Genomic DNA, 20,107 nt, shown 5'->3' on the forward strand with positions numbered 1-20,107 from the left:
CCCAGCATCATCCTTCAGAATGAGCCTCATCCTCCATTCTGCTTATGTGAGACAGTCTATCGGTTCTCTCTCTCTTGGCTTTTGGGGAGAACTAAATCCAAAGTAAGTGGGGACAACATGACAGCCATGCAACCCTATCAGTAGTTACTTGTGTGGCAATGCGTCCCCACTTTCCTTTCAGGCATCACCAATACCAAGAAGAGGAGGCACTACAACAGATATTTGGGTGACATCAAACCACAACATTATTGATTACAGATGTAAGTGGTTTGACATAGGCATTGGGTAGACTCCACCCCTTCCAACCCTCCTGCCAGAAGAACTCACAGTTTGGGGTCAACTGGAAATGAGAAATTATTATTATTATTATTATTATTATTATTATTATTATTATTATTATTATTATTTGTACCCCATCCATCTGCCTGGGTTGCCCCAGCCACTATGAGCAGCTTCCAGCATATATAAAAACAAAGTAAACCTTAAACTTTAAAAAACTTCTCTATACAGGGTGAGGATATTTCATCCCTCCCATTGCAAGAATCTGCTGATGTTTCAGAAAGGAGGGGGCGGATTTTGCTCATTACTTATTCCGCTCCAGCCTAACTTCAAAGAGAGAGTCTGAGTGTTATCTGTGTATAGATAAGGTCACTGCTCATGCAGCTGTAACACTCAGTGCAGTCCAGCGTCTCCATTTAGTCTGTAGTTAGTTTGTATAGTAGCTGTAGAGAATAAAATAAGTTATTCTACAGAAGCTGTCGTTCATGTGGTTCACGCTCTGCTGTGCTCCGCTGACTACTGGAAGTGAGTTTGGTGCTCACAGCTCTGAGTTGTGAGTCCACAGCACTTAGACCTGCTTCCTGCGTGGATGGTCTCTGGAAGTGCTTTCCAGCTCGCCTGGCCCAGTCGGGGCTGAAGAGGTTGAGCCCAGTCGGTGGCACTGGCTCAAAGGCGAAGCTGACACAGGGCTGCCTTCAGATGTCTCCTAAAATATATAGAATTACTCATCTCCTTTACATCTGATAGGAGGGCTTTCCACAGGGTGGGCACCACTACTGAGAAGGCCCCTTGCCTGGTTCCCTGCACTTTAATTCTTGCAGTGTGGGGAATGCCAGAAGGACCTTGGTGCTGGATCTCAGTTTCTGGGCTGAGGAGGTCCTGACATACATAATGGGGTAATACCCCCAGTGGATTGCACGTGGGGAGTATTGTGGCCCATTGCCCCCACATGGGCATACAAACAGAAGCTTCTCCTCTGGCTACCCCAATTGGGGGAGGGGGCAGGCAGAGACTGCAATCAGTGCTCAGATTAAGACTAAACCTATCAAATGCCCAAGTTGTAAAGATTGCTATGAGGGTGCTGAAAACTAGAGGGCTAGATCCAATTTCCCAACTGGGAGATTTCTGAAGGGGGTGCACAGTTTCCACCCCTCACATAACAGAGAGATGTGGTTGTCAGCTACAAAAGAAGTACATTGAGTGTACCTTGATTAGCTACAACAGATGGGGTGGGGTAGTGATTGCATTACAGTGCTTGAGCGTGAGAAGAGGGTACCCAATGGGCTGAAGTGACCAAGTTGCTTCTCCCTCTCATCAAACGATCCCCTGGGCCAGAGGAGTGTCAGCTGAAGAAATGAGGAGCTAGTGGAAATTTTCTTTCTGATCTGACCATTGTGTAGAAATAAATTCACATCACACAAAAGTAAGTTTTAAAGCTTTACTTGCAGAAACTGGTTTTAAAAGTTACAAAAGCAATAACTGATACAGTGTCTCTGTTATATGTTTCTATTCTTACATATACTGATCAATCTATAAAATAACAATTACCAATTTGATCCTTCTAAGAACATTGCCCTTCTCCAACATCATGACCAAATATCCTTAATTAGATAAATACTGAAACACAACACAGATGTTACAGCAACAACAATTTATTTTGATTGTGAACAAAGGAAAATTTAACCCGTATATCATGAGACAAAGCCCCCAAGACCCATATTTCTACTTTAGCTTCTCTAACCCCTGCATCACATTTCCAAAATAGAGGACTCAAAATCAAGGGTCCTGTGAATCCCAGTCGCTCTGCAATCCCACCATAGACATGCAACCTTCACCTTCATTAAGTGGTGGACTCCAAAAGGAAGAAGGTATTCTCCTCTCCTAATTACCCTTCAAAGTTAAGCGGCTGTGGGGAAGGCAGAGTGTCACAGCATCTTGCCTGGGTTATAGTGCCCAAAAAGTATCCATTATACGGTGATGTCCTCGCCAACTCACAAAAAGACGGGGTTGCACAGCCTTTATAAGATACATCAGGAACCAAACTGTTATCTGGTAAAGAGAAAGGGGCATGGTCACAGGAGTAATGGGTAGTAACGGATGTGGGTTTGTGCAGAAGAGAGAGAATAGGAACTTTGTTGTTATTGTTAATGGTATTGCACAAGTACAGAAAGCATGTCAGAATCACATCATGAGATGAATTCTTATTCTTATTATCCTGCCCACCTGAATGGGTTGCCCCAGCTGCTGTCAGATGTCTTCTAAAAGTTGTATAGCTGAATAGCACACATACAGTGGTGCCTCGCAAGACGAAAAGAATCTGTTCTGTGATTCTCTTCGTCTAGCGGTTTTTTCGTCTTGCAAAGCAAGCCCATTGAAGGATTAGCGGATTAGCGCTATTAGCGGCTTTTAGCGGCTTAGCTGCTGATCGGATCATCTGATAAGCGTCTTAGCGGCTTAGAAAAAAGGGGGGAGGGAAAAAAACCAGCAGGAACTCGCAAGACATTGTCGTCTTGCGAAGCAAGCCCATAGGAAATTCGTTTTGCGAAGCACCTCCAAAACGGAAAACTCTTTCGTCTAGCGAGTTTTCCGTCTTGCGAGGCATTCGTCTTGCGGGGCGCCACTGTATGTTTAAAATGTAGAAAACAATTAACTAAATTCTCTTTTAGTTATTATGGGAGAGGGGCCCAATCCACACTGAAATTGCATTCCAGAGCAGAGCTCCATGGCTGCTTTTACTTTTCAAAAAAGGCTAACAAAAACCCTCTTTAAAAAAACAGTCTCGCATGTAAATTAACAAACAGATTATTTCTCTCTTTCTCACCCCCCCCCCACCGAAATATACAGGCTCATCTATATAAATATGAAGCAAAAGTGAGTTTAACACTGTAATATTTTCAAGAAAAATAAAACCTGCCCCCGCAACACACATGCAAACTATTTTCTGGCATGAAGCCACAAACAGAATGACAGCAACCCATGCACCCTGGCAGGCTGTGTTTCTCCTCTCCCACTCCTGGGCAGGCAATGCTACTTACTATGAACAAGGACGAATGAAATGCATTGAGTCTCATTCCCATAACATCTGATAGTTTCCAAGTCCGGACAACCTTCTGAACCAGATGCACGACAGGCCTCACACTTTCGCCGATTGCGAACACGTTCTGTGTCTATCAAAAGCAATGACTACAGTTAACACCTAGATCCAACCCATATATCTCCATAAAAATGCCTACATTACAGTTCTATAATTCTCAGAGGTGGCTGCAGTATTCTCCACTGCACTCTGCTTCTGGCATTATTATTTTTTTAAATGATATTTATTAAGATTTTTCAGACAATAAAAAGTTACCAAATTAAAAATAGGAAGTAAGAAAAGCGTAACAATAATAAAAAACAAAGAAATACAAAAATAAAAAGGCAAAATACATAAAGAATAAAAAAGAAAACAAAATTAACAAGAAATCAATATTTTCATGTCTTATATTTCATTTACTTATTTCCTGACCTCCTCACACCCCCTTTTTTGTATTCCAGTTCACATAGTTGGTTCAGCAAATCCTTACCCGCTATCATTTATCTTTACTTATTATCTTAACCTATTATAACTATATATTTCCAGCCGTTGTCAATCCATATTTACATATTCTTATTAATCTTTTTACCAATACCACTTATTTTCAGTCCAACATCCCTTCAACATTCATTAATTTTACAGTATTTCTGCTAGTCTTTAAATTTCTTCCAGTCTTCTTCCAACACCTCTTCTCCCTGATCTCGGATTCTGCCGGTCATTTCTGCCAGTTCCATGTAGTCCATTACCTTCATCTGCCATTCTTCCAGTGTGGGTAAATCTTGTGTCTTCCAATACTTTGCGATCAATATTCTTGCTGCTGTTGTTGCATACATAAAAAAAGTTCTGTCCTTCTTTGGCACCAATTGGCCGACTATGCCCAAGAGGAAGGCCTCTGGTTTCTTCAGGAAGGTATATTTAAATACCTTTTTCATTTCATTATAGATCATCTCCCAGAAAGCCTTGATCTTTGGGCACGTCCACCAAAGGTGAAAGAATGTACCTTCAGTCTCTTAACATTTCCAACATTTATTTTCGGGCAGATGATAGATTTTTGCAAGCTTGACTGGGGTCATGTACCACCTGTAAATCATTTTCATAATATTCTCCCTTAGGGCATTACATGCCGTAAATTTTATACCTGTGGTCCACAACTGTTCCCAGTCAGCAAACATAATGTTATGTCCAACATCTTGTGCCCATTTAATCATAGCAGATTTAACCATCTCATCCTGAGTGTTCCATTTTAACAGCAAGTTATACATTCTTGAAAGTATCTTTGTTTTAGGATCTAACAGTTCTGTTTCCAACTTTGATTTTTCCACCTGGAAGCCAATTTTTTTATCTAGATTAAAGGTCTCTCTTATTTGGTAATAGTGAAGCCAGTCTCGCACTTTATCCTTTAGTTTCTCAAAACTCTGCAATTTCAGATTATCTCCTTCCTGCTCCAAAATTTCCCAATATTTTAAAACAGTACCAGTATGAATATTAAGAGAAGAAATGAGAGAACATTTCCCAATATTTTGGCCACTTGGCCTCCATAGTGAGCTTTTTCTGAGCCTTCGCCTCCACTGCTTCTGGCATTAAACAAGCAGATTTGGTTACTACCTTGAAAAACTAGACAGAGGTGCCAGCAACTGGGGTGCTGGACTTCGCCTGTCTTATGGTGTGCTTTGGGATGGGGAGAGAGAGAACAGATAGGTTTCAGGTGCAAGACCGTCCTGTGATTAGCCAGCCCTGGTAGGTTGACCCTGAAAGGGCAACTTTAACAGCAGTTTCTTTCTGCTTGGTGTTTTCTGCTTTGGGTGCTATCTGTCCTTGGCAGGAGAAGGGATTAAGAGCTAGCTTTCAAGAGAGAGAAATATGCTGCTGATAGTTTTTCTCTCATTTCGTCTCTTAATATTCATACTGGTACTGTTTTAAAATATGTGTTATATTTTAAAGTCGCAACTGAAATGGGCAAAAAAGAGTTGTACATTTTAGTGGATGACTTGTAAAGTATAGTGCTGGGTTGCCAATGTAGCTAATTTCCCACTGCTGCTTTTTCTGCATTGCTTATCTTCCATTATGCATTGTGGCATGTATTTCTTATTACAATATATTTATGTATATAATGTTATGTACGTGCATCATGTTGTTTCTTTGTTACGTTGTTCTAAACTGTACTGTCACCTATTGAAGAATATATATGTGTATGTTTGTGTGTAAATGTGTTTTTGTGCCTTTTATTTATTACTATTATTTTGTATGTAATACATTTATATACACTTAATACTTAAAAGAGGCCCCAGGTCTCTGCATGTGTACACACACACACACACACACACACACACACACACAAACACCAGGTAACAGTATAGGACTTCCTGGAGAGAGGCACGGCGGTTATTTCTCTGCTAGCTCTGCCTGACAGAAGATAATTACATAGTGATTGATAATAGTCAAACAAGTAGACTGGCTATTAAATCACTCTGGACATAAGGATGATCTGGGAGTTAGCTCCAAGATGTTGGAATCAAGGTCATTTTTCTACAGCCTAGGCCTCACAATTTGGACAGGGTTTAGAATGAGCTGGCCATCATGCCCAAATGCCACAAAATTGCCTTATAAGAATCACACCCTCTCTTTTAAAAGCATCACTTGGACAATGACATTGTAATGAGAGACACCCCTCCATTTGTTGGGGTGAATCTACAATTGAAAATCTGTGGGTACCACTTTCTGTTGTTGAGAAAACAGAAAGGAAACTAATTCTTAAAGTGTCTAAAGTAGAGCAGAAAGCTTGATTTATGGTGGACAAGAAAGATTAAAACATATGATAGGAACTCCGGTATGTAAAAAATCCATAATCCATAATACTTTTTGTTTGTGTCTTTGTTCTCTGCCACTAAAGAACTGGAGAAAATGAAAGTGACACAGCCATAATTAGCTATGAGAAAGGAATCTGCTTTAAGATAACACAGTCACACTTATGGAAGTCCAATTCTGTGAGAAAACATTAAAATGGATTAAGTGGCTAATATGTTTCAGAACATTAAAAGTATCTCTTATGCCAAAGGCATCCAGTGACTGTTGGTAGTGTTCAACCGTTGATGGCTGAACAATTAAAAATGATCAGAACAATATTTGATGAAGAAGAAAATGAGTCAGAGGATGATGAAAAGAATGAGCCAGAGGACTCTAATGTGGGAAATGGAAATGGGGAATGTGCAGAGGCTTCAGACCAAATTGATGAAAAGTTGGCAGGACTGCATCAGGAAATAATTCAATTGAAGGAAGCAGATCGTCATGCGGAAATCGAAATGACTTCCATACAAGAATTTGGAGAAGTAGAAGATAAAATCACAAATGCTGATTGGGAGAATAATCTGCTTTTGACACTGATGGAGTCAAGAAGGGACAAAGCTTTGGGACTTCAGTCCTGGCCTTTCTTTAGTTCTAGCAGAGAAAAAAGTATTCTGCATACAATCTGGAGCCAATAAAGTTATGGTACTTTTTATGGGAAAAGGCTGAAGGAAAAAAATGAAAATGGAAGGTCCAAGAAGAGAAATTTGGGATGCTATCATAAACACAAAAAGAAATGGAACACAATATACAGAACTGGAAAATGAACCAACAAATTATAATGAGAAACAAAAATTGAATACTGACCCAATGTGTGATCACAACTGAGAGACTTTAATATGGACATTTTATGGAATTTAGTATTATTCAAGACAGAGTAATGGTAGTGGTAATTAATACAGGTAAAAGAAAAAGAAAAGAAAAAGGTTAACGTTTATTAATAATATGAACAATTAGGGAAACTTTCTTGGACTTTTTGTAAGAAAAAGAAATGAATGATTCTGATACACCCAGACTGAAAAGACATTGTTAAACAGAAACTGGAGAAGATGGATGTATGCATGGAACAAAGGTTTTCATAATCATATTTTCTTTCACCAAGCAGTACACTCAGACAATCCAACCCATGCAGGAGGCCATTTTAAAACCTTGACTGAGGAAACCATCATCACAATCCCAACACCCTTTTTCTCAGCAGCGCTGCTTTTGTACTTCTCTGGCTGGGGGGCCATCAGCAGCAACTGAGGGCTCCACTCACTTCCTCCCCAGTTCTTCCCAGCAGGACAACTCCCAGAGCTAAGTGGAATAGCAAGGAGCATGGAGGAAATGTATTATTCTCTCCTTCCCCCTCTCTAGTACCCAAAATGCATCCGGAGTGATCCACACACCCAAGTATCGTCAGTAAATGATGCCAATAAATGCTTTTGGGCAGTACACATGCTTTCTCTTTGAAACACAGGTTGTGATGCTGATTCTAACACTCTCCCATGTAATCTAGGGAAATGAATCAAGGACTAGAACAATGTCATTTCTATATAACCAACCAAGGAAGAAATTTGAAACCTCAATGCTATTCATGTTTAGGAATATATACAGATATATAATTCTAAAAGCATGCAGCTACTTACCAGTATTATGTATTTCATCATTGCAGACAGAATCGGCACAGCACTCACGGATAGTCTGTAAGTAACCGTCTACTGTAGTGAAACTGTAATTCTCTTCGGTACAATTTGGAGTACACCCCACTAAAAAATTGTCTTTTTTAGAGCCACCTGTGAGAGAGAATTGGAAAGAAATAACTACATCTTCACACACAAAAATCAAGATGATTCTTATTGAGATCTATATAATGCTTTCTAACATATTTTGGGGCTTAATGGGTGATTTAAGAAAAAGAATGGAAGCACTGAGTTTAGTTTCTTTAAGAATTAACAAAACCATGTAAATAGTTGAGGATGTTTCTGTTGAAATTTGGATATAAATGGGAGAAGACAGACTTGTTTTTCTACACACACAAACTGGTAAGCACTCAAAGTGAGTTCAGACTTCCGGGGTGGCGCCATCGGCAATGGCGGACTCCCTCTGAACCGGAGGGACCAGCTCCGCGCGAAACGGGTCTTTTCCGCTGCGGCGAAGCAGGGACCCTTTCAGAAATCACAGACAGATGAAGCCTGAGACCGTGGGACTTGGCGGGCACCCTTAGCACCCCCCAACCCGCAAAGGAACCCACTAACGGGCTCCGAAACGAAGAGGGGGAAGTGGTGTGGTGCTGTGAGTCAACTGCTATTTCCGTGGAGCGAAGCTGCACAGTCGTTGCCAAAGAGCGCTGCCTTTACCCTGGGACAATTTGGCATCTAATGTAACCACCCGTGAGTACTCAAATATTGAACAACTGGACTTCAAATAAGAACTGGCGATTAGAAAGGAATTGGACTTAAAAATTTACCTTAATTTGGCACTGAAACGGGAAGGTCTAAACAGGAAGTCAGCCTTCCGTTTCCGTGTAGTCAGAAGAAAGCAAAGACAACGTAAACAAGAGCTTAGAAAATTACTTTTAAAGGATTGATTTTCACCATTTAAAACCGTTGAACCCCCCTTCGGTAGCAGGAGAAGAAGGGGGATCTTTTTTTGGACTGTTTAAACCTGCAGAAGTGAGTTTAAAGTAAAGTAACTTTCCACCGTCCTGACCCTGGAGTGTGTTGAATTGACATGTTGAAGCTCATTGACCAGAGACAAATGCTTTTGACAGATAGTTAAAAGAAGAGTAACATTGTGATTCCACTGTTTCCTTTCGCATTTTAAAGGAACTAATATTGACAAAATATCTTTTAAAAAAGAAACTTTGTTGCTATTGTCCTTAAAAGAAAGAACAACCAGAAGCTCCCCCACTAGAGGGGGGCTGTGAAATTGTAACCAATTTTAGGGAGCTTGCAGCTGCCACAGATTACAACCGTGGGGAAGAAATTGTGACCTTGCAGGACAATGTTATCAGAAGCACTGTTGGGTGCTTTCTGTAAAATAAATGCCCTATTGGATCAGTTAAGTCAGAAGACGGATTTGATGACTAATGCGGCCAGAACATTTGAACAGGTAGTGGGAAATTATACGGAGCCCACCCAGGAACTTAAACAGGAGTGTGTCCTGACAGAGCAGATTATAGAAGAGGATGTTGCAGAATCTTGGGCGCCAGAGATGGAGGGACTTTTGGCCCAGCAGGAAAATGAGCCTTTGGATTTGAAAAATGAACTTGGAAAAAACCAGATTTGGAAAGACAAAGCTTGGATTGAATTGGAAATGGGGGGTTGGACTTGTTAGGGTGTGAAACCTAAGACGCTGGCAAGTTAGCAATGTCATGTGACTTTAAGTAGTCAAGCTCGTTAAGTTGTTAAGTTGCTCAATATATAAAGAGTGTGTGTTTTCTCTGCGTGGTGTGGGGCGTGAAGCAAAAATGTCCGAAAGCTCCGGAGGTGTTTCTGTTATCTTTCTGCAATAAACCTGTCTTTGGAAAGACAGGCTTCCCTGTGTCGTTATTTCTTTGCTGCTGAGACTCTGAAGTTTGTACTGCAACAAGAATCTCTGCACTGGACTTAATTAATGCTCTGCAAAGAGAGCTGTTGCTGGTGGCGCAGCAGAAGCGTTTACTGGACCAGTACACAAACTCTCTTAGGTTATGGCTCCTTCTACGTTTCTACAGCTGTATTGTGTGCAGAGAAAGTGAAAGCAGCTTTCGGATGAGAGAAGACCGGCTTGGTCGTAAATCCAGCTCTTAAAGGAGGCTGGAGGCGTCTGAAAAGTGAGTAAAACAAATCCCAAGGGGAAAGAGAAGAAAGGGCACACAGAGGGAGTAGCAGCAGACCCCAAGAATGGCAGTGGAAAATTTCCAGGTTCCCTTTACAAAGTTGAACTCTGCTAATTACGTGCAGTGGTCTAAGAGGGCTCAAGTCTGGTTGGAAGCCAAAGAAGTGTGGGCTGACTATGTCCAGAGGTGAAAGCCATTTGTGGCTGTTGCAGCAGATGCCACAGCAGAGCAACAGGCTGCTGCACATGCTCAGAACAGGGAACATGATAAAATGGACACTAAAGCTAGATGCATGTTGATGGTATCGATAGACGATTCCCAATTACCTCATGTGGAAAATTTAAGGTCTGCATTTGAAATCTGTGAAGCTCTTAGGCGAATTCACCATAGAGCCACGCCCGGAGAGAAGGTGAACATTATACGTGCTTTGTATGAGTTGAAACTGAAGCCAGGGGATAGTGTGGTTGAACACACGTCACAGATGACTGAGTATTTCAACCAACTGTCATCTTTAGGTGTGAATTTTCCTGAAAATATTAAAGTTTATACTCTGCTTAGCAGCCTGCATGCAGGGTTTGAAAACTTAGTACTAACTTTACAAGTTTTGCCAGAGGACCAGCTGAATATGAATTATGTGACTGGTAGATTGTGTGAGCAAGAATATCAACATCATCGAAAACGTATTGATAATTCAAATACCCCAAGGGTTGGATGTTCAGATAATTCCCAGCGTGGGGAAACTAGCAGGCAGAGCTGTAAGGAAGCCTCACAAGTGTCTGCTATGGCCAGTAAGTCATGTTTTCGATGTGGTAGCAGGTTTCATTTGATAGCAAAGTGTCCAGAAAAGCAACAGGAATTTCAACAGTCCAAGGCCAGTTTCCAGAGTTACAGGGGAAGACGACGTGAGAACTACAAGAATCAATGATCCAGAGGGGGAGCAGGTGCTGATAAGGGACTATCTGCAATGGCAGCACAACAGAGTCCTAAAAGGAGCCAACAAACCTTGAAGTGGATAATTGACAGTGGAGCAAGTCACAGTTTAGTTCCCGCGACATCTAGTGGCCGCTTGATGAACTGCAAGACATTGCCAGTTGCAAAAACCGTGACTATAGCAGACAATAGTAAACGAGAAATGAACCTTAAAGGCACAAGTTATGTTAACTGTTTGCAAACTAACCTTCCTGTTTTTGTTCTTCCAGGAATGAAGAATGGACTTTTGAGTGTGTCATGCCTGGTAAAAAGTGGTTTTAAGGTTGAGTTTGAAAATGATGTGTGCACCATTTCGAAACAGGGAAAGGAGCTAGTTAAAATTCCCTGTGAGGATGGGCTTTTGGTTTTGGATGAAGAGCAGTTAGCAGCAGGTAGATGTTCAACAGGTGAAGCGCAAGCTAAGTGTGTAAATAAGACTCCTCATACAGGTTGTGCACATCTACTACACAGAAGGTTAGCTCATATATGCTTTAAGTATGTAAGCAAGATGCCAGATTTAGCTGAGGAGTGTAACATTAAACCCTGTCCAAATTTTCTGGATTGTTATGCTTGTAAACATGCTAAGGTTAAGACATGTAACTATCCTAGATCTGATAGAGTAAGCAAGAAACCCTTTGAACTTGTGCACACAGACGTGTGTGGCCCTATGCCAGTCAAATCACTTGGAGGTGCGAGATTTATGCAAATTTTGGTGGATGACTTTTCAAGGGCTAGTTGGGTTTTCTTTCTGAAAGAAAAATCACAAGCAGCTTCCATCCTGATGGATTGGATTGAAGAAGTAGAATGTAAATTTGACACCAGGGTACGTAAAATACAATCAGATTGTGGTGGGGAATATGTGAACCACACGCTGGAGACGTGGTTAAAAAGGAAAGGTATAGTTCATAGACTTACCAATCCACCACAGGAGAATGCAGTTGCCGAAAGAAAATTTCAAACATTACAGGAAGCCAGTGCTGCTTTGCTGTTTGATTCTGGACTTCCACAGCGTTTTTGGGCTGAGGCTGCACTGTATGCGAATTATACTTTTAACAGAGTGTACAATAGCACAGTAGGCAACACTCCTTACTTCATGCTATTCGGGGAAAAACCAAAAAATGATCATCTAAGAGTTTTTGGATGTCGTGCTTATGTGCTGGTGCCTAGGGCACAACGTAGGAAAGGCGATCCTAGGTCTAAAGAAATGTTTTTCTGTGGTTATCAAGCAAACACAAAAGGTTGGAGATTTGTGAGTGTAGAAGGCAATCAAACAAAAATCACAATCAGCAGAAGTGCGGAATTTTGTGAACAGGATGGTTGGAATAAAATTCATGGAAATCCTGACATACTATTTGATGTGGTGAACAGTAACAATGAAACTCAGGCCCCAGGGCAGGTATTAGTTCCAGAACAGACTGAGGAATTTGAGTCTGAGGATGAGGGTGAGAAATCGTCTAGTTCACCCAAGTCTGTAAGGTCAGAATCTTCTAGCTCTAAAAGTTCACCTGTACAGCAAGAGAGACGTGTAAAGTCAGAATCAGAAAGTTCTTCAACTACTAGTGACAAACAGGTGACAACTAGTGATTCTGGGTCAGAGGGGGAAACTGAAGGAACATCGCAGGAACTGTGTTAAGGCATTCTAAGCATACCAACAAAGGTAAACCTCCTGAAAGGTACCAAGCTATTAGTGTTTGGGCTGGTTTGGCAAATTGCGAACCTAAAAGTTTTGAGGAGGTTGAGCAATTACCCCAGGAGGAGGCCAGTAGGTGGCGTGAGGCCATGCAAAAGGAGTTGAATTCTATGAAAGAACTGGGTGTGTTTTCCATCACCAAACTGCCAGAAGGTACCAAGGCAGTAAGTTGTAGGTGGGTGTACAGGATAAAGACAACAGCGATGGGGAAACCAGAGTACAAAGCAAGGCTTGTAGCTCGAGGTTTTACGCAAAAAAGGGGGTTACATTATTCCGAAGTCTATGCACCCACTTCAAGGAGTGAAACTCTACGAGCACTATTAGCAGTTGCTGCTCAGAAAGGGTTCAAAGTGAATCAATTTGATGTCTCTACAGCTTATCTTCATTCAGACTTGGCTGAAGAGCTCTATATGGAGCTACCGCCAGGATTGAAAGTTGGTAAATCAAATCAGGTATGGAAACTACATAAATCTATTTATGGACTCAAGCAATCTGCTCATAATTTGAATGAGTGTTTGAATGACGTTTTGGTAGGCATTGGTTTTAGCAGGAGCAAGGCTGACAATTGCTTATAATTCAGAAGTTCAGGAGATGCTCAAGAATCTTTGCTTGTTTATGTAGATGACCTGATTTATACTTCAAAGACACAAGAACAAGTAAAAAAAAAACTAGCCAAAGAGTTAAATAAACACTTCAAAGTTAAGAATCTTGGTGATGTGAAGGTCTATCTTGGTGTTCAGATAGATAGGACCAAAAATGGCAGTTTTCTACTGAAACAAAAAGGCAAGATATTGCAAATGTTGAAAAATCTAGAATTTTACAAATGCTTGGCACAAGAGATGTATGAAAAGGCCATCACTCCAATCACTGTATGGGGTGATAATCAACCGTGTCTTAAGTTAGCACAAAATGGGCAGTTTAAAGGTCGTACAAAACATTTGGATATCCGCTTTCAAAATGTTTGTCAAACGGTAAAAGCAGGAATTGTTAAATTAAATTACTGTCCCAGTCATGAAAATCAAGATGATGGTTTTACAAAACCGCTTGGGTTTCAGCGGCATGAAAACTTTTGTGAAGAAATGGATCTGAAGTAATTTTGTTTTTTGTATTGCCAGCGAGAGGGGGGGTTAGGGTGTGAAACCTAAGATGCTGGCAAGTTAGCAATGTCTTGTGACTTTAAGTAGTCAAGCTCGTTAAGTTGTTAAGTTGCTCAATATATAAAGAGTGTGTGTTTTCTCTGCGTGGTGTGGGGCGTGAAGCAAAAATGTCCGAAAGCTCCAGAGGTGTTTCTGTTATCTTTCTGCAATAAACCTGTCTTTGGAAAGACATGCTTCCCTGTGTCGTTATTTCTTTGCTGCTGAGACTCTGAAGCTTGTACTGCAACAAGAATCTCTGCACTGGACTTAATTAATGCTCTGCAAAGAGAGCTGTTGCTGGTGGCGCAGCGGAAGCGTTTACTGGACCAGTACACAAACTCTCTTAGGACTGACCCCCCCTATGCAGGGATGTTTGGACTTTCTGAGTCTGGCAATGGGCCGTCAGAGGTTTGGAGCTGTTGGGACTTCTAATCTTGGAGGGGATTTGAAACATGTTTTAAAATACCACATGGAGTCCAGTCTGGACTATGAGAAAGGGGCTGATTTGTTGAAAAGGGTCAAAAACACTACCAAGCTGGAGTTCCCACGAGTGAAAGGAAAATATGAAGAAGAGCTGCGGAAGGGACATGGAAGAGATTTGAAGGCCTCGGATATAAGATCACCAGGTTAATGTGCCAGACTAATGGGATAAAAAGGACTGACAATCCTGGGACCGGGGGGAGGGGACGCTGGAAGAAGATTGGATTGCTTTTTATTCTCTTTTTTATCATCAGAAATGTCTTATGAATGTTGGAAAAATGTTGAAATGAAATTACTTGGCTCTTGTAAAAATGTTTAAAGAATTAGGTAAAAAGGTAATGGTTATGAGAAGTTGGTAAAAATAAGATTTAAGTTTTAAGTTTTAAGGTTTTTTATAAGATAAGATGAAAATAGAGTAAGGCAATGTAATGACAGAATATTATGAATTATGGAAAGGATTTGCTGTGACAATTATTAATCAAGATACAAGAGATGGGAGGAGGAGGAGGTCATGGAAAGAAGGTAATGAAAGTGGAGAATTTGAAAATGATGGTTTTGTTTTTTCTTTTTCTTTTTCTGTTTTTGTCTTTTTTTCTTTGTAATTTAAAAAAAAATCTTTTTTCAATAAATATCATTATTAAAAAACCAACAACAAAGTGAGTTCATCCATCTATACCTGATATTCACTGAGTTGATTCAGTGGCCCAACTCAAGAATCTGCCTTGTACTATATTTTTAAGAGGCAAGGGTGGTGTAGAAATTACAGAAATGAATGGAGGAGATGGTAAGAAGAACTGGCAACCCTGGAAAAAGATAAGGCTAGTATGGGGGTCATGAATGTTCACTTCACAGAGCAAGTTCATATGAAGTAGTAAAATACAGTAAAATAAATAAAGGAAGTAATAAAGGAAGAATTAAAAACCCAAGAGCATTTTGCACCTCACATTATAATTACTACAACAGGCAAGTGGTCTTTGGGGGCAAAGTTTGGGGACAGTATGCTGCTTACTGATTTTGGGGGGCTAAATGGGTGATATAAGGGGGGATTTCAACAACTGAATTTAGCAGGCTATTTCTTCAAGTTGTTTCTTTAAGAATCAACAAAATCATGTAAATATTCTAGGATATTTCCAGTAAAATTTGCACATAAATGGGAGAAGGCGGACTTGTTTGAGAGGCCAAATTCAAGAAGCTGCCTCAAACTATATTTTTGAGAGACAGAAGGTGTTACTATGTTATACATTTTTGTGTTTTTATATTGTAAAGCACCCTGTGATCCTCGGATGAAGGGTGTTATAGAAATCTAAGAAATGAATGAATACGACAATAAGAAGAACTGGCAACCCTGAAAAAGATAAGGCTAATAAGGCGGTGGTGAGTGTTGACTTCACAGGTCAAGTTCATAGGAAATAGTAAAATACAAAAGAAGAAATAAAGGAATATAACAAAAGTTAGAATTAAAAACCACACAGCATTTAGCACATCACATTATAATTACTACAACAGGCAGGTGGTCTTTTTTTTTGAGGGGGGGAGTTTGGGGAACACTTCTGCAGAGCTCCCAAACTCAGCATCCCTTTGGCACAGAACCTGTGGCTACTGCCTCTTTGCCCAAATTTCCAAACTATGGCAGGTCAGTTAATTCACTTACCTGATGATGCCCCAGCAATTTTACATTCTTGTTTATTGTTATGGCCTGTCACTGTGGTACAAGACCAGGAACTTTTTAAAGCCTCACTTTGACATTCGGGGAGTGCGGAGAGAGATTAATCAATCACAGTCCTATATTGGGACACATTTCAGTCATGTAACAGTTCAGCCTAAGGTTCTTTCTTAGAAGATCCCATCTTTCAGCCCCAGTGATGGAAAGGCGTTGGGAGCGGAACAAGCTGCAAAAAGCAGCTCTGTTTTTAGAAGGCTCATTCCCTTCTCATGGGAGCGTAGAAGCCTTGGCTTCTTCTGGTCAAGTTTCTCTGGTCACTCTAATAGGTCCTTTGAGTATTCTCTTTGCAAAGAAGAGGCTTGACAGGAGAGGTGAGATCATTTGACTAAGAGAAATGGTGGGAAGTTTGAGCCCTTTCTTCAATGAATGTGCCCAGGCAGCATATCTTGGACCTCAGCAAGAGAAATCTTCTGGGTGCACCTTAGACAGCAAGCCCATTATATGTCAACAGACTAAACAAAGTGTTTTAGGCAGAATCACAGGCTTGGTTCACGTATAAACTCACATATACACCTTGTATCTTTTCTAGTTCTTTAATGGTTCAGCACTTAATGACTCAGCTGAATACATGAAATATCTCTCCACTTTTTTAAAAAAAATGGTTTCTGTTTCTCAACATAGGATGAGATCAAGATTCACACGTACATTTCTCGTGAACGTACATATGCAAGTCATCCCTAGATACTCTAGGGATGGTAGGCCCACAGACTCAGTTTTAATAAGACAGAAAAGTTTTGTACTCACGTAACCCGTTTCTGGTTAAATGGGCAAAACAAAGGCCATCCTCAATAGTGCAAAATTCAATCCATTCATCTTCACCCAAAGAATTGTCAAAACATTCTTCATATGCCATTGCTGCAGGGAGAGAGGAGGAGACAGTGCTACCCCATTGAGTTGCCCGTTTTTTGAGAAATGACATCTACATTCATGGTTAGAAATATGGCCATGATCGCACCCTTTGTTGGATGCAATCCATCCAGCCAGACATGAGCAGTTTTCATCTTCTTAGGATCCACTTGCAATGGTGGGTCGAGGGCTGCATACATAGAAACACCAACTTCCCCCATCACACAAGCACACAAATATACAGAGAAACTGGCAGATGCATAGTCTTCTTCCCATTCATAACCACATATGCATACACATGTTTCCACTCCTCAAAACACAGAGATGGGAAGCACCCTGACACCCCATCACACTTTCCTCCTATCCACCAATCAATTTAGGTGCAGAATGGAATTTTGGAAGTCTTGTCATATAACAATCTTACTAGCTTTCAGGATCCACAAACAGTAATGGATTGAAAGATGCATGTTCACAGACACACACACCCCCCCCTTTCTCACACACAAGCACACAGTGACAGACAGCCAAATAGTTTATATTGATTTATGCATTCACACGCAAAGGCATCCCCTTTCCCCATCATAAGACATGGTAATAGGAAAATGTAAACCACCCCCATTCTACCTTCTGCATTCCTATTGACCAGATATCTGGCTGTGTCGATCTCACTTTGTCCCAGCACCAGTCAGATGGGCACTGAGTTCCACAGTGCAATTTCAGAAATCCCACCACACATTCTGCACACAGCTCACAAAAAGCTGTTGGGTGCATGAGGGTAATAGGGAGAAAGGCACACCAAGAGAGGCTTCCCCATCCACCTTCCTCACAATGGAAATTGTGCTCATCAGCCCTGCCAAACTGCTGCTTGGCCAGCTGAGGGAACCACAATTACCAACACAAGGCAAAGGGTGAATCCACAGATAGGGGTCATAAGCAACCTGTTGCAGCTGGAAGGTTGCCTATAAGCCACATTGGTACCCCAGTCTCATGAGAAGTTTATCAAGCCAAAGCAGAGTAGCCAGATCAGCACAGGTAACACTGGGAGTGTTGACCCTAAAATCAAGCACTACCAGTGAAGACTTACGTAATGCCAACTTCATGAAACAGAATCTCTACCAGACCCTCTAGTGAGTCCCATAACAAAATTACTATTCTATTTGACAGTGAGGTGTTTAGAGGATAGATTTTTGTTTTGAATGGCTATAGGTCCTGGAAATATGGTTTGTTGGTCTTCTCCCACCCTCCAAAATTTATAATCTGTGTCCCTAGATCCTCTTGGTCTAATCCACATTTTTCAGCTTCCTTTTCCATCCATGAACCTATCTCAGTCTTCCTAGCTTAGTCCACTGCATACATATCTCCTCCTAGATTGGGGGGGGGGGGGGGAAATAAACCAGGATTTCAGGTTCCTACTCACCTGGAGAAAGCAGCACCATGAGAAGGCAGATACTGAGGAACAACTTCATACCTCTGAGGAAGACTCAGACAAAGCAGCAGGGGACCTGTGGAGGAAGACACTGGCCTGGATCAATGCGGCTAGAGTTGGAAAGAATTTATCCAGTGAGAGGAGGGAGATGATGAAAATAGAGATTGCGTATAATGTTTTATTAGAACACAAAGTTCAGTGTTGTATCACTAGAGTCAGCCAAGTTAACGTGTTCAATTCTGTAATGTTCAATCATGTTACAAAATCTAATTTTTTGTTTCATTGTTTTCACAGCACTCAGACATCCATGGGGTGACAGATTTTTTTTCCTACCTGGGTTTTACCATAACCACCAAGTTCTCCATTAATGGGCAAGTGTCTTGGCAGGCCAGCAGCAGCAATGACTCACCTCTCCAAAAGGGTGTGGGAGAATGTGATACTTATGTCCAATACCAAATTGAAGGTCTACTAGCCTTGCACGTTAAACATGCTGCTTTATTAATGTATGTTGTGGGCAATTTACAACCACTAATAGCCACACCTTAATGCCTTCCACATGTGCTGCATCAGGGAGATTTTTGGGCATCACATGACAGGACAGAATCACAAAGATTCTCTTTTATTGTCCATTCTGGGTTGCCCAACCACTGCCACAGTGTCCTTTCTCTTGGTAGATCAAGATGAGCAGATGACAGCAAAGGTTGCTAGGTTTTTAGCTGGGGCAATCAGAATAAGGTCCACTATTTGACTGCTGATTCAGGACCCTAAAGTGTGTTTTATATAATCGACTTTTTATTTCTGTTCCTTGTATATCACATTGTTGTTTTGTTGCTATGGCCAATGGCTAACACAAATAAAGATTAATTCATTCAAAGATTCTGCACTGGCTTGGTCATTCCCAGAGAATGGAAGATGGTAGGATGGCCCCAAGGATATGCTCTACAGGGAGCTGGCTTCAGGCACCAAACCCATTGGCAGACCAGCTCTGGGTTACAAATATGTCTGCAAACATGACATGATGACTGGCAACATCCACCCAGAGTCCATTGCAGACCACCACAGTGCCTGGAGGCAGGCAGTTAGGTCATGCATTCATAGCAGTCACCAGAGGAGGAATGACAGCTGGGAGGAGCGCAGAGCAAAGATTTCTCTCTAAAAGTTATGTACTGGTATTTATTTATTTCCATGACATCTGGTGGGAGGGTGTTCCACAGGGAGGGCACCACTGCCAAGAAGGCAGCCTGCCTGGTACCCTGTAACTTTACTTCTCACAGTGAGGGAACCACCAGAATGCCCTCAGAGCTGGACCTTAGCATCATTAACAATAGGGGTGAAGACGCTCCTTCAGGTATGCAGGGCCAAAGGTGCGTAGGGCTTTAAAAGTCAGCACCAACATTTTGAATTGTGCTCAGAAATACACTGGGAGCAATTTTAGATCCTTTAGGATCCTTTAGGTGTCATATGGTCCTAGTGGCCAGTCCCAGTCACCAGTATGGCAACCACATTCTGGATTAGTTATGGTTTCAAAGTCACCTTCAAGGGTAGTTTCAAGTAAAGCACATTGCAGTAGTCCAAGCAGGAGATAGCCAAAGCATGTACCACTCTGGCAAGGCAGCATTTGGGCAGTAATGTCTCACCCGGCGCACCAGATGGAGCTGGTAGACAACTTTCCTGGAAACAGAATTGACCTGTGCCTCCACGGACAGCTGTGCGTCCAAAATGACTCCCGGGCTGCACACCTGGTCCTTCAGGACCAAGGAGCCCCCCCCCTCTCACACACACACACACCTACCTCTTGCCCCCCTGAAACAGTATTTCTGTCTTGTCATCATTCAACCTCAA

The 20,107-nt window shown here is 41.4% G+C and overlaps 1 protein-coding gene across 1 annotated transcript; it reads right to left on the reverse strand.

The window, feature by feature from the left end:
* Positions 1-1,839: 1,839 nt before the first annotated feature.
* Positions 1,840-18,314, reverse strand: LOC310711767 (phospholipase A2 inhibitor NAI-like). Its single transcript, XM_083514017.1, has 5 exons — positions 18,257-18,314; positions 16,738-16,848; positions 7,822-7,968; positions 3,315-3,446; positions 1,840-2,328 (listed from the first exon to the last, which is right to left on the reverse strand). Exons 1-5 carry the CDS (start codon positions 18,303-18,305, stop codon positions 2,165-2,167), a joined length of 603 nt encoding a protein of 200 aa, XP_083370143.1. The 5' UTR covers positions 18,306-18,314; the 3' UTR covers positions 1,840-2,164.
* Between the last annotated feature and the right edge of the window lie 1,793 nt (positions 18,315-20,107).

Source organism: Podarcis liolepis (genome assembly GCF_965112155.1).
Source record: "Podarcis liolepis genome assembly, chromosome: 7".
Taxonomy (NCBI): Eukaryota; Metazoa; Chordata; class Lepidosauria; order Squamata; family Lacertidae; genus Podarcis; species Podarcis liolepis.

Coding starts and splice junctions, on each gene's coding strand:
- LOC310711767 (XM_083514017.1), bottom strand. CDS start 18,305: ATGAAGTTGTTCCTCAGTATCTGCCTTCTCATGGTGCTGCTTTCTCCA. Junction 16,849..18,256: donor CATGGTGCTGCTTTCTCCAG/GTGAGTAGGAAC, acceptor CTCTCCCTGCAG/CAATGGCATATGAAGAATGT. Junction 3,447..7,821: donor TGATGAAATACATAATACTG/GTAAGTAGCTGC, acceptor TGCTTTTGATAG/ACACAGAACGTGTTCGCAAT.